Genomic DNA, 15566 nt, shown 5'->3' on the forward strand with positions numbered 1-15566 from the left:
GGTACTTTCCCAGTATAGCAATGTGTGATAATACACACAATGCACTGCTGATCACAGAAGCTCACCAGCTCATCTGAACTTTGGTGTCCAGGGTTTTATTGACCAGGTGTGATTGATTGATTGAATCATTGCCCATGTGACTCAATTTCTAACACTCCCACACCCTCCTCTCCCTCTCCAACCCTTCCCCTTGCCCAACTCCCCTAATCACCTGGCTGAAACCTGCAAGATGATTAGTCTTTCTAGTCTGATCAACCCCCATCCTGAGTTATCTCTTAGCATAAACAATCTAGGGGCCCACTCTGAGTTACTTCCGCAGTGTAAGTTATCAGATGTGATTAGAGGGTCCCACCATGAATAACAAAGGCACTTCAGTTACTGGGGAAATCCCAAGGTTTAGCGCTTACCTCTCAGGAACATGGACAGAGGTCACCTAAATTCTTTATTACACAAGAATATAAAAGTTACACTAATACAATATGATAGCCATGTATAACATTATATAATGTTTCACAACATTCTTGTGAAACAATCTTACGCTGTTCCTAATAGACAAGTTCATTAATAACCTTAGAGAGGTTTAGTTTACTAACTAAAACCAGTAATGTGTCTGACATGAAAATATAGATCCGTTGGCTCCTTTATATCATAGACTCTCGGAGAGAATCACTGGGCTTTCACAAGTCTATATTAATAATGTGTAGTTTATAAATAATAGCCCATTTAGAATTGTCCCCATAATATATGCAAAGGAGGAATTTTATACTTTTTTAATGTGTGTTTCTCATATGTGTGTATGTATATGCACACAAAATCTTGATACTTCTTTTAGCAGAAATTCACCTTAGTTGGTTGATATGAAATAAAGGATATTTTCCTAAATCACATTTATAACTGAAGATTTGGAAAACCTTGTCTGTATATGTTTGTATTTTTTCAGTAATTAGGCACTGATATAAATGCTATAGGGGTAGGGGGAAGAAAGGATAGGAGATTTATTTTTGATTTGTTTGTGTGGATTAATGCTGCTGTAAATTTATATTCACTAACCTTAACTGGGTCCTTTACACTTTCTTCACATTTGTAGTTCATTTTACCAATCAATTTTCTTCTCTTCTTCACTCTGGGGCAAGCCTTTTCCTACCATTGTCACACTGCCGACTTGCCCTCTGCTCTCCAAATCTCAGAAGAAGACTTTGCCTTCTATTTTACAGAAATAATAGATACCATCAGAAGGGAATTCTTTCAGGCCCTTCCATAAAATTTATAACATTGATTTATCAACACCAGTCTTCCTGTTTCCCTCCTGTTACAATGGCAGAGATGGCCTTCCTGTCCTATCTAAGGTATTTCCTCAGACCTTGTGCTGAATCCTAATCTCTCCCATATTCACAGGGTCACAGTCTAATAATTTTTTCCCTTTTCAGTTTCTTTTTCTCTAGTGACTTTTTCCTGTTGCTATTTAAATGTGCTCAGAGCTCTTATTTGATTGAAATAATGAAAAATAACTGTTCCCCTCCCTTTTCATAACTAAAAGTTTCTAAAGAGTTGTCATTTACTGTATTCCTCACATCCTTTTTAATCTTCCACTGATTCCTCTACCCTGTACAGTCTGCTTTTGTCTCTACCACTTCGTTGAAACTGCCTGAGCCAAGGTCAGGTGTGAACTCTATTGCTAAATGAACTGGATTCTTTTCAATTCTTATCTTGCATAATCTTTTTGCATCATTTGAAATGGTTGACTGCTATCTCCTAGGAAAATCTTAATTATTCTGACCCCACGTTTTCTTTTTATTTTTGTCTGTTGCCTACCATTCCCTTTTTCAGACTTTTCTTCTCCTGCATTTAAATGCTGTTGTTTGCAAACAGTCTGTCCCAGGCCTTCTGTTATTTTCTTTCTACATGCAGTTACCATATACCTGTGAGGTAAGCCTGGACAACATCCATGCCTTTTCCCTCTTCACTCTTTTTACCCATGACCACCAAGCTCTGGCGCATGGTAGAGTTTCAGTAGATACTTGAATGAGTGACCTAGATAGGAGAATGAGTGCTTGACTGTGAAACTGGGAGGGTGCTGGGCCTTGAAGGAGGAGAGAATTTTGATGAGCAGGAAGGAGGAGGAGAAAGGTTGAATTGCAGCTGGTCACGTATGGAGTTAGCTTCTTATTCATAGTAGTGAGTTCCCTCTAGTGTTGTTTTCTGACCTTTGAATTTGTATGTTTTTCCATTTTTGTAATAAATACTGCCTGAATGAGACACATTCTAGTGAACCTTTGGATATTCTTTCAAATGAAACTTCCTGTATAAGGTATAGTATGTATAGTATGTGTACCTGATAGAAAATAGGGTCATTCTTGGAGACAATTGTATGGTATAGGCAAGGATTTTTAGACTAAAGGTCAGAAGACTCCATTCTTATTCTACTCTGCTGCTAATTACATCTGTGACCTTGGGCAAGTCCTTAAAACTCACTGTGCTTTTTTATGTTATATAATCTTTCAGTCTTCTTCAGTTCTGTTTTCAGTCCACTACAACTCTTTCTTTATGCAGGCTTCAAAATAAATTTTCTTCTTGACTTGGGGGGTAGTCACAAGATTGTTTATAATAATTCATTAAACCGTGCATTTATGTTTTGAATGATTTTCTGTATGTATTATTAAATAGTTAAGAAGATTTTAAAAACCCACAAAAGACTTGTTTCCTACATCCCTCCATATACCAAAAGAAAATTCCAGATGGATCAAAGACTTGAATGCAGAAAGCAAAATCATAAGTGTACTTGAAAGAAAACATAGATCAATATACCTGCCAGGAGACTCCCAGTTCGCCCCTAGCTTCAGTGATTGTCTAGTAGGACTCACAGGATTCAGCATATATTTGTACTCCCAGCTAAGATTTAGTATAGCAAGGTCACCAAAGGGAAAAGTCATGTGAGTGAAGTCTGGAGGAAACCAAGTGCAAGCTTCCAAGAATCTTCTGGTGGAGTCACACAGCACATGCTCGATTCCTCCAGAAGTGAGTTGTGACAGCACCTGTGAAGTGGTATCCACCAGAGATGGTCATCAGAGACTCAGTGCCTCTGGTTTTTATTTGGGGCTGGTCATGTTGGTACCTTCTTCCTAAAATGTACCAAAATTCCTCCCTGAAGGGAAGCTGGTGTTCAGCATAAACATTATTTGCACAGATGGGCACAGTGAACCACTCTTAGCGGTTCTGGGAATGGTGGGAACCCTGCTGAAATCCAGGTTTCCAGATGTCAGCCATGGGCCAGCCTCAGCTAGAAAGCACGTCCTTCTTTCTTTTTTTTTGAGACAGAGTCTCGCTTTGTCGCCCAAACTGGAGTGCAGTGGTGTGATGTCCGCTCACTGCAAGCTCCGCTGCCTGGGTTCATGCCGTTCTCCTGCCTCAGCCTCCTGAGTAGCTGGGACTACAGGCACCCACCACCACGCCCAGCTAATTTTTTGAAATTTTAGTAGAGACGGGGTTTCACCGTGTTCGCCAGGATAGTCTCCATCTCCTGACCTCATAATCCACCCACATCAGCCTCCCAAAATGATGGGATTACAGGCGTGAACCACCGTGCCTGGTCGAAAGCAAGTGTTTCTACAGGTAGCAGTCCTAGGTCTGTGTAAACTCTTCTCTGCACAATATAATATTTAAAAATATTTTGCAGTGAAAATGACTTTTCTAAGCATGCCTAGAAACTCAGAAGTCATATAGGGAAGGAATGGTAAGTTTATACTCAAAAGACTTAGGCCGGGTGCAGTGGCTCATATACTTGTAATCCCAGCACTTTGGGATGCCAAAGTATGAGGATCGCTTGAGGCCAGGAATTCAAGACCAGCCTCTGCGTTGAGGCCAGGAATTCAAGACTAGGAATTCAAGACCAGCCTCTGCGTTGAGGCCAGGAATTCAAGACTAGGAATTCAAGACCAGCCTCTGCGTTGAGGCCAGGAATTCAAGACTAGGAATTCAAGACCAGAGAGCTCTGTCTCTACAAAAAATAAAAAATCAGCTGGGTGTGGTGGCGTATGCCTGTAGTCCAAGCTACTTGGGAGGCTGAAGTAGGAGAATAGCCCAGGTGGTTGAGGCTGCAGTGAGCTGTGATAGCGCCACTGCACTCTAGCCTGGGTGACAACAAGACCCTGTCTTATTTAAAAAAAAAAAAGAAAAGAAAAATGTAGCAGTTGGTTATATCTGTAGATGTTGACCTTTCTTCCTTTTTGTGAAACTTGAACAAGCTTATCTTTTATTTAAGCATAGATGGGTCTGTAAAGATGACCTAACAGTGTTAGATTGATTCACCTCAAAGAAGGTAGAAGGCTTTACTTAAACTTTTCCTCTGGTGTACCCAGCCTGTTTTAGCAGGACCCTCTCACGTGGTGGTGGGTGCTCTTTCTTCCCATTCCCATGTTCTCATAATTTTATTGTGTTTAGGATGTTACATTTGCCTGTCTCGTGAGGGAGAGAAGATGTTAGGTGCTATGCTGGGCATACATAGAAGCATCCAAATGACTGCATGAAAAGGAACAGGGACCGGATATTCCACACCCTCCTGCCGTCGCACCCCCCCCCACCTCCCCCCACCGTTTTCTTTAACTTTGACAGAGATTCTCTAGGTCAGTTTATTATGAAGAGTTTAATTTTCTGCCTTTGTCCACAGAACAATTCTTTTACAGTTTCTGTAGCTCAAATTTGTAGTTTCTACGGCCTAAGAGCTGTAAGGCACTGAGGAGCTGCTCCCTTACCTGTAACTTCTGCAAACACTGGGAGTTGAACTCAGCATTCCTGAGAACTTCTTTTACAGCAGCATTCAGCATTTATCAAATAGAATCACTGGCAGTCTCAGATTGAGCCTTTCTTTCCTCCCTCCCTTCTTTCTTTTTATTATTAATTTTTTAAACTAAACTTGAGACTTTATTTGGATTTTACCAGTTTTTCCGTTAATGTCCTTTTTCCCCACCAGGATCCTGTGCAAGGGACCATTTAATTGTGATGTTTTTCAGCTTTCTCTGGTCTGAGACAGTTTTTTAGTCTTTTCTTATTTTTCATGATCTTGAAAGTCCTGAGCAGTACTGGCCAGGTGTCTTATAGAATGTCCCCCAGTTTGGGTTTTTCTGTTGTTTTACTCATGATTAGATTTGGATTACGGGTTTTTGTTATGAATACCAGAGGGGTAAAATGCCTTTCTTGTCACATCATTTCAGGGACACGTGATATCTGCATGACATCATGAAGTTTACCTTCTTACTGGACTAAGATAGTATTTGGCAGTTTTCTTTACTGTGAAGTTAACATTTCTCCCTTTTTGTATTCTAAGGAAGCAGTCACTAAATCTAGTCTACCCTCAAGGGGGAGGGTGGGCAGGAATTAAGCTCCACCTCCTGTAGGGGGAAATAGCCACATATATTATTTTGAATTCTTCTTATAAGAAAAATTTGCCTCTTCCCCCCTAATTTCTTTCATCATTCAATAATTATTTCCATCAGTATGGACTCCTGTAGATTTACATTTTGGCTTATAATCCAATGCTGTTATTTATTTTGTTCCTTCTATTGTCATGGCTTGGGCCATTAGTTTTTTCAGATTGGTCCCTGTATCCCTTTGACTTGTTCCATGTTCCATTTCTTTATTTTTGAGACAGGGTCTTACTGTGTCACCCAGGCTGGAGTGCAGTGGCACCATCATGGCTCACTGTAGCCTCAACCTCCCAGGCCCAAGCAATTCTCCTACCTCAGCCTCTGGAGTAACTGGGACTATAGGCACTCGCCACCAAGCCTGGCTAATTTTTTCTTTTTTTTTGCAGAGGTGGGGGTGTCTCTGTGTTGATCAGGCTGGTCTTGAACTCCTGGCCTCAAGCAATCCTCCTTCCTTGGCCTCTGAAAGTGTTGGGATTATAGGCGTGAGCCACTGTGCCCGACCCCATGTTCCATTTCCTTTTAGGCACTACAAGATGCTTCAGGCTCATCTTGTTTTTGACCTGCCCCAATCCCTAGACTCAGACCTTTTTCCAAGGAGCTTGGTTCCTTTTACTGGAGAATGGTATTGAAAAACAGGATCAATTCTGGGTGTTAGGTATGCTTGTTGATACTAGGATGTCATTGCTTCTGCCCCTCTCAGGACTGATCGATCGATCTGTTGATCTGTCTGTCTATCCATGTATCTATCTACATCTCTGTCATTGATCCATCTATTGAGCAATCTATATCTATCTAATCTATCTTCCTTTAGAAAATTATTGTGGAAAATTTCTGGCAAACACAATAGTAATTCTCAGTATCTGTTATGAAGCTTGAATAATTATCAGTTAGTGGCAATCTTGGTTTTACTTATATAACCCCTCCCCAGTGTCTCCTCATTATTTAAAGAAAATTCTACTAGCTGTTATTTCACCTGCAAATGTTTCCATCTTTATGTGTAAAAAAATGACTCCTTTAAATATATATTTTAAATTGAAGTATAGTAGATACAGTAGAAGGTATGAAAGTGTAGAGTTTCATGAATTTTTATAAATGTATTTATCTCTATAATCATACAGATTGAAATATAGAACATTTTTAGCTCTTTAGAAAACTCCATAATTCCCATTGACAATTTTTGTAGGGACCTTTAAAAAACAAACCAAACCACAATACCATTATAGTACCTAAAACAATTTTAACAGTAATTCCTTAAAATCAAATATCTAGTTGTTTGCTTAGGCTCCCCTTTCATCCCCATCTTCCCGCTTGCCACTGCAGTGTACTGGTTGAAGAAGTTGCCTTGTCTCAAGTTTATCACAGTCTGGGTTTTGCTGAGAGTATCCCCATGGTGTTACTTAACATATGTCTCTCATAGTGGCTTTCTTGGGGAAACGTGGCTGTTTCTTTTGAACTAGGTAACCCTAACACAGTAATGGGCAGTGATCCTGTCTTTGGAGAAACTTCATCAGTAAGATGATTTCACCAGTGATAGATATATTGTCCCTAATAACTGATGGTATCTGATTAAAGTTTTGCTGCCTCGCTCTACTAACTGGTTCCAGAAGATGCCTTCAGAAATATTGTATCCTTTCCAGTATCCAGTTAAAACTGAATAACGTTGCATGTGGGAGATAATTTTTTTGTTCTTGGTTTTGTTTTCTTCCATTCTAAAGGGTAGACCAGGATAGAACAATTAACCTTTTTGGTGGTGTTTTGTTGCTGTGTCAAAATATCTGTACAGAGCTATGTATGGTTAAAGTCCTGACTGAAGGATTGCAGTACAGGAAAAAGGAATAGGCTATAAAAATAATTGGTCTTGGTTGTGTTTGGCTTGCTAAGTTCTCTTTTTTTTTTTTCTTTTTATGTTATAGATCAGCTTGAACGGGTCTTTTTACGACTTGGCCATGCTGAAACAGATGAACAATTACAGAATATTATATCTAAATTCCTTCCTCCTGTTTTGCTCAAACTGTCTAGCACCCAAGAAGGAGTACGTAAAAAGGTAAGCATGTTGGGACAGCTGGGGGAATTAAATGATGAATAAATGAATATACATTATCAAGTGAGTTTTCTGTTCCCATTATTGAATTCTAGGTTTGTGATCTTAATTATGGCCTTTCAAAATGGAGAGTAAGTCTAGAACCAGCCTTTATGATTTAAAAGTAGCTTTTGTATCCTTAGCACAGCTGCATTTAGCACCAACTGTCTACTTGGCATCAGTGTCAGATAATATAATTGAGATAATTATCCTGGAATGTATGGAGACATCTCAAATCCATGCCATTGATTCCAATATGAAAGGCATGTGGTAATGGGGCAAAAATATTCTTTAGTTAATTGTTGACAATGATTATAACCTTAACTAAAAGTAAGCAAAATAAAAATTTAAGCAAAATATTGTATAGCTCCTGTTTCAGGATTCTGCAAAGTACTCTTACAAAAAGTTGGATAACTGTCACATCAGATTTTGATTTTCTTTCTTTTTTTTTGATATCACTCTGTCACCCAGGCTGGAGTGCAGTGGCACAATCACAGCTCACAGCAGCCTTGATCTTCTGGGCTTAGGCCCTCCTACCTCACCCTCCCAAGTAGCTGGGACTACAGGTGCAGACCACCATGCCTGGCTAATGTTTTAATTTTTTGTAGAGACAGGGTTTCACTTTGTTGATCAGGCTGGTCTCGAACTGCTGAGCTCAAGCAGTCCACCTGCCTTGGCCTCCCAAAGTGCTGGGATTACAAGCATGATTCACTGTGCCTGGCCAGTATTTTCATTTTTTAACGAAACTGTTCTACGTGGAACATTTTCCCCTTGGTTTGTAGAATATTTCATTAGTCTTCCAGTATATTTATAATAGGTCATCCAGTCTTTGAGCAATGGTCAGGTTTTATTCCTTGGGCCACTGTAATTGTCAGTGACTTCCTGGAGGTCTGTCCTGAGAGGGATTCCAAGGTCTGATTTGGGTTCAGTGCAGAAAGAGTATCTTTAGGAATGTCTTTTATGTTTATGTCTCTTTACAGGAGGGAATGGGCATTCTTGTCATATATTTGGCATGTCTGCAGTTAATCCTTCTTTGCTGAGATAGATGTGCATTTGATTATGTCACTCTTCTATTTAAAACCCTTCTGTGGCATGCTCTTACCATTAGGATAGCAAGGTCTAAAAGGCCCTTCATGAGTTGATTTCTGTTTACTTTCTTAGCCTTATCAGTTCTGTTATTTAGCAAATATTTACTGAGTGCCTTCTATATGCCAGGTCTTGGGAATATGGTGATGAATGATGACAACACCTAGTTGGGGAAATCAGTATAAAACAGTCAGGCAAATAGTACATAGTTATAATTTGTGATGCATGCCAAGATGGAAAAGGAAAGGATTTTATGAAAGAATATATTTGGGACATAATTTAGGCTAAGTGTGGGTTATAAGGGGAGGCCTCTGTGGCGTGCAGGCAGTAGCCAGGCCAAGAGATGGGGGAGGCCATTAAAGATAGGCCCTGTGCAGGTGTTCTGAGCTGGGACAGAGTGTGATGCCTTCAGGAAATTGGAGAAGGCCACAGTGATGTCCCCAGTGCATGAGAGGAAGCCTGATAGGAGGAAAGAGGTATTCCAGGGGCACTGATTGAAAGGGTGTTGATGGTAGTGCCACCATCACTCTAGCTGTTGGCTGGAGAAAGACTTGGAGTAGAGGCCAAGAGTGGAGACCTGGAGAGCAAACAGGGAACTTTGCGTTAGTCCAGGCTTAGTATCGTCAGTAGTTTTTAACTCATTTACTTATCTTAGATTTTTTTTTTGTTTCTTTGTATTTTATCTTTTTATAGAAAGTCATTCATCTCTGTCCATCTACTTTAAACGTTCCGTTGTGTGTTATTCACTTCTGTCATACTATTATTCTTTTTTAAAAAAATAAATTTTATTATGTATATTTGAGGTTTACAACATGATGTTATGGAATACATATAGATTTTAAATGTTTACTGAAGCAGATGAGCGTATCTCACATAATTTTATACTATTCTTAATATTCTGTTATTTCAAATGGGAAATTCTATTCTTGTTTCTGATTTTATTACTACCAAAGTTTTAACCTTTTAATGGGCCATTTTAAAAGGAAACTCAGCTTTTAGATTAATGTTCCCTTTTTAACTGTATTTTTTTCTATTTTTATTCAAATTATTTCTTTTTTTAGATATGTTTTTCTTGTGTAAAGTTTTAATTTATATAATAACCTGGCAGTGGTTCTTATGTGTCAAGGAAAGTGCTAAGGACTTACATCCTCACGAGATTATGTGAGGTAGGCATCCCCATTTTACAGATGAAACTGAGGCTTGGAATGATTAATGAACTTGTTTAAGGTCAGATAACAAATGGTCGGGCCAGGATTTGAACCCAGGGCTTTTGAACTTCAAAATATAAGCTTGGCCATCAAGTTAAATGCTTTATTCTTTAATTATAATATGTTAAAAAAAAAAAAGAACCCAAAATGACCTCAGTTTATGAATTTCTCTGATGACTATTTTAGTTATATATAATAGTTATATTGATGTGCAGTTTAGTCATTTTATCTTTGACTTATTTATAAGAGTGTTGTTTTTAGTTTCAAAATACTTGATATAAAATTTGCCTGGTTTTATTGCATTCTGGTCAGAGACCATAGTGTGCAAATGTTACAGTCCTTCAAAGTGTATTCTAATGTTTGTAAGAAAAGCCTTTCAGAAGATAAAAAGAATACTTCCTGTTTGTGGAATATGGAGCTCAGCATGCGCTAAGGCCATTCATTAGTAACATTGTGCATTCATGTCTTGAACCTGTCTTCCAGTCCTGTTATAAGTTGGTAGTACTGAAGTATAATGTCCTACTGCTGTTAACAGTTTTTATGATTTTTCTTTCAGTTTTAATAATTTTGACTTGCTGCATTTTGATGTACAAGTTTAACATCTTGTCTTTATTAATAATTATAGTATTTTATATATATTTTTTATCTTTTTAATTCCATTTAAGGTTTTTTTCTCCAAAACCTGTTTTATCCAAAATTAGTATTGTTAACCATTGTTTTCCTTATGTCTGCTTGATAAAGTATTTGCCCCAGCCTGCAATTTTAATCTTATTTACTTTGGCTGTATCTCTTAGTACAATGGAAATGTCACATATTTTTGAGGTTTGAGTTGAGGGCATTTACATCAGTTATTGTGATTATTAACCTATTTTTAAGTTTTTAAGAAAAATTTTTACTGATACATAATTATACCATATTTATGGGGATACATGTGATATTTTGATACATGTATGTAATATGTAATCAAATAATTTAGTACTTAGGATACTCATCACCTAATTATTTATTGTTCCTTTGGGCTGGGAACATTTTAGATCTTCTAGCTATTTTGAAATATACGTGATTATTAACCTGTTTTATCACTTGGTCTATTTGTCCTTTCCCTCTCTCCCTTTCTTTCCTTCTCTTTCCTTCTCTCACTTTCATGTTATCAAACTGTCAACACCGGTGTCTTCAAGGGGCTGTGAAAGGACAAGGGAAAGGGGATGCTTAAGATTTTCCACTTGATTTATTATAATAAACGTATCTTTCTATTATAACTTTAAAAAGCAATAAAACAGAATAAAGTAATAAGGATAAATGTAATCATTTTGAATTTAATATATTTAATATATTTAATTTATACTAATAAAATAGCATTTTTATTTGTGCATGTCAAATTGGTTAAGTTGGAAAACTTTTGGAATAGGGGAAATGGAATCAAACAGCTAAAATAGCCTGTTATATATTAAGAATTGTGCTAAACTCTTTGACTTTTCATTTAATCTTTACAGTAGCCTTTGAAATGTTATCTGAATTCCACAAGTGATTTTTAAATCTTTCTTGGTTTATGGAGGATTCCAGACAAGATATAACCATATTTAGGAAATTTGCCAATATTTAACGTGAAAATAATGCTAGTAGAAAATTAAGTAATTAATCCATTTAAAATTCAAATTAGGCCAAGTGCAGTAGCTCATGCCTGTAATCCCAGCACTCTGGGAGGCTGAGCTTGGAAGATCTTTTGAGACCAGCCTAGGCAACATAGCAAGATCTCATTTCTACCAAAAAGAAAGAAAAAAACCATGCATGGTAGCATGTGCTTGTAGTCCCAGCTACTGCAGTGGCTAAGATAGGAAGATTGCTTGAGACTAGGAGTTTGAGGCTGCAGTTGGCTATGATAATGCCACTGAACTCCACCCTGACTGACAGAGTGAGACCCTGTCTTGGAAAAAAAAAATCAAAATAAATTTATTATTAAAAAAAAGCATGCAGTTGTGGGCAAGATTCTCTGTCTCCATCGATAATAATTTTCTATAGAGTCTCTCTAGAAATCAGCCTAGATTAGAACATCAGAAGAGGGCTCTTTCCTTTAGACTAGTTGTCCTGTTTTCTCTTGTCGCCTAGTGGTGTCACAGATCCAGGACAGGTAGGAAGTTCGGATGAAGTATGGATGACAATGCAAGTTTCCAGCTTCTTAGAAGGTATCATGTCTCACTGACAAACACTTTTGCTGATGTGAGTTCAAATATCAGTGTTTGAAAAGGTTAAAAAAAATGGGCTCTGGAGTCATATTTTGACTTTGCTATTTGCTGGCCCAGTATCCTTGGACAAGTTACTTTACTTGGGGCCTCTGCTTCCTCATCTATAAAATGGGAATGACACCACCTCACTGGTTGTCATGAGAATCCTATTAGATAAGGAGTGCCTGGGGGAAGAGTGCATAGAAACTGTGTGATAAATATTAGCTATTTTATTATTACTATTTTATCATTCATTCAAGAAACATTGATTACAGAGTTGTTTTTATTCTTAAACATAATTCACCTATTTCATTATTGCTCTAGATCTCTTGGAATTTTTTGCTGTCAGTGTCAAACATCTCTACAGCTTTCCTTGTGCATGCTTTGAGGCTAGAGCACAAATTTCAGAAATGAGGGAGAATAGTGTAAACCTGGCCCTGCAGAATAATTATCTTAAACTCTTGAGTCTTTCTTAGGCAAGGCCTTCTAAAAATCTTCTCAATGCTCGATTTCTTTTCCGTTGGCAGATAATCTTTTTATTGTAGTATAATTGAGGCCATTTGACATGAGCCTCTGTACATCCCTTTCTATCCACGCAAACTGTTGACTTGTCAATTCCTATTTTGCTCTCTTTTCCCACTTAAAGGAGAGGAAGCTTGTTATTTCTTACAAATTATTTGATAGTATCAGATGATATTCAGAATACAATAAAAATGCCTCACACTATTGACAATAGCAAAGACTTGGAACCAACCCAAATGTCCATCAATGAAAGACTGGATTAAGAAAATGTGGCACATATGCACCATGGAATACTATGCAGCCATAAAAAAGGATGAGTTCATGTCCTTTGCAGGGACATGGATGAAACTGGAAACCATCATTCTCAGCAATCTATCACAAGGACAGAAAACCAAACACCACATCTTCTCACTCATAGGTGGGAGTTGAACAACGAGAACATGTGGACACAGGGCAGGGAACATCACACACTGGGGCCTGTCGGGGGGTAGGGGCCTGGGGGAGGGATACCATTAGGAGAAATACCTAATGTAAATGACGAATTGTTGGGTGCAGCAAACCAACATGGCACACGTATACCTATGTAAAAACCTGCACGTTGTGCACATGTACCCTAAAACTTAAAGTATAATAAAAACAAACAAAAAACAACTCCCAGACAAAAATAAAAATGCCCCAGCATTTTGCCAGAATCCTTTTGTAATCCAGACCCTGCTTTTATGAACTCTTATCGTTCTGGGCTTCAGTCAGATGCAGTGTGCCCCATACCTTCTTATAACTGATACTCTGCTTGGAACTCATTAAATCTTCAGGACTCAGTGTTGCTGTCACTTCCTCCTTGAAGTCTTTCTTGATGTAGCAGATACTTTTGTCTTCTGGAAACCTACTGTATCTTGTATTTCTCTCTTTTCATAGTATTCATGGTGTGTTGCAATAATCCGTTCTTCTTGGGGAACATGCTTCAGTCTAGGCCCAACTTGGATCTCAACTTTGTTTAACTAAAGGACATTGTAAAAATAAATTCACTTGGCCAGGCATGGTGGTTCATACCTGTAATCCCAGCACTTTGGGAGGCCGAGGTGGGCGGATTGCTTGAAATCAGAAGTTTGAGACCAGCCTGGACAACAGGATGAAACTCCGTCTTTACTAGAATACAAAAATTAGCCAGGCATGATGGCGGGTACCTGTAATCCCAGCTACTCGGGAGGCTGAGGCAGGAGAATTGCTTGAACTCAGAATGCGGAGGTTGCAGTGAGCTGAGATCGCACCACTACACTCTAGCCTGGGCAACAGAGCGAGACTCCGTGTCAAAAAAAAAAAAAAAAAAAAAAAAAAAAAAAAAGCCAGGCGCAGTGGCTTACGCCTGTAATCCCAGCACTTTGGGAGGCAGAGGCGGACAGATCATGAAGTCAGGAGTTCGAGACCAGCCTGGCCAACATGGTGGAAAAATACAAAAATTAGCCGGGGATGCTGGCACGCGCCTGTAGTCCCAGCTATTTGGGTGGCTGAGGCAGAAGGATTGCTTGAATTGGGGAGGCGGAGGTTGCAGTGAGCCAAGATTGTGCCACTGCACTCCAGCCTGCACGACAGAGCAAGACTCCGTCTTGGGAAAGAAAAAAAGAAATTCACTAGTGCATAGATTTTTGGGAGACAGTATTTTTGAACAAGACTCATATAGTGTATACTCCCTTTCTGGGAAGTAAAATTTACACCCTTTAAAAGAACAAAGTAGCTACTATTCACTAACATAGATAACATCTGAGAAATGAATTTTAAGGTGAGTGGTATTTAAGATATGATCAATAACTTCAGTTCCCATCTCTCTGTATTTTAGGTAATGGAACTGCTGGTCCATCTGAATAAACGTATAAAAAGCCGCCCCAAAATACAACTTCCAGTAGAGACACTGTTGGTTCAGTACCAGGACCCTGCTGCAGTTTCCTTTGTCACAGTGAGTGTTGTATTGGAATATTATCTGACTTATAGTAAATTTTCTTTCCTAACATTTATCAGATGTCATCAACATATTGGCAAGCTTAGAATTTCACCTTAGACCACTTCTAAATGAAACATGAGTTTTTTTTTTTTTTTTTTTTAATGACACACTGTTTTTCCACTGAGTAGCAATCCAGAGGAAATGCTACTTTACAGTAGCAGGGTGATGAATGGCTGTTTACATTGGGCAAAGGAATGTTGGTGAAATGATTTGTCAGGTATGTTGTTATATAAAAGAATGATTTGATTTTTGGTAAGAGACTATATGAGATGGGTCTGAATAGAGGGAAATGTTATATGGCTTGGGCACGAATAAAGCATAATGGAAGAAAAAAATGAGTAAAATGGCAAGAAGATACATGAAAGTGAATTAAAAAAATCTTTTGTGTTTTTGATGTGTATATTCAGAAAGATATCTTTTTTATAAAGTGGAGTAAATCTGAGTCTGGTAAGAAACACTCCTTTTAAAGTGTTGTCTTCATAAAAATTAAATGTAAAAAATGTTGATGCTGTGCGATGGCAGGTGATGTTTTTTTTCTGGTCCTTGTAGTTGCTAGCATTGAGGCAGAATCGATTGAATCTTATCTAACATCTGGAGTCACAAACCTTTTGGAGCTTGTTACTGGTCCAGACGTCATTTTGTCTGTGCCTGTTCTGGATATTTGGCTCAATTACACATTTCCTTTCTTTAAGCAAATAGGAACACTGTGTGCCAATAAAAATGCCAAATATAATTTATTTAAAGAAGTAATCTTATGAAGCCCATTTACTTTAGTAAAGAATTCTTCAGAGGCCAGGCATGTTGGCTTATGCCTGTAATCCCAGCACTTTGGGAGGTTGAGGCGGGCTGATCATGAGGTCAGGAGTTCAAGACCAGCCTGGCCAACATAGTGAAGCCCCATCTCTAGTAAAAATACAAAAATTAGCCGGGCGTGGTGGCGCATGCCTGTAGTCCCAGCTACTTGGGAGGCTGAGGCAGGGGAATGACTTGAACCTCAGAGGTGGAGGTTGCAGTGAGCCGAGATTGCACCCT

The 15566-nt window shown here is 38.5% G+C and overlaps 1 protein-coding gene across 3 annotated transcripts in view; it reads left to right on the forward strand.

Annotated features, from left to right (window-relative positions):
* Positions 1-15566, forward strand: part of ECPAS (Ecm29 proteasome adaptor and scaffold) — a 126193-nt gene that overhangs the window by 27491 nt on the left and 83136 nt on the right. For all 3 annotated transcript variants that reach the window (XM_055271514.2, XM_055271516.2, XM_055271513.2), the window contains 2 exons: positions 7334-7464; positions 14373-14489. In XM_055271514.2, coding sequence (XP_055127489.1) covers positions 7334-7464; positions 14373-14489 — 248 coding nt within the window. The remainder of the gene's footprint in view (positions 1-7333; positions 7465-14372; positions 14490-15566) is intronic.

The sequence above is a fragment of the Symphalangus syndactylus genome, chromosome 3 (assembly GCF_028878055.3).
Source record: "Symphalangus syndactylus isolate Jambi chromosome 3, NHGRI_mSymSyn1-v2.1_pri, whole genome shotgun sequence".
Lineage (NCBI taxonomy): Eukaryota > Metazoa > Chordata > Mammalia > Primates > Hylobatidae > Symphalangus > Symphalangus syndactylus.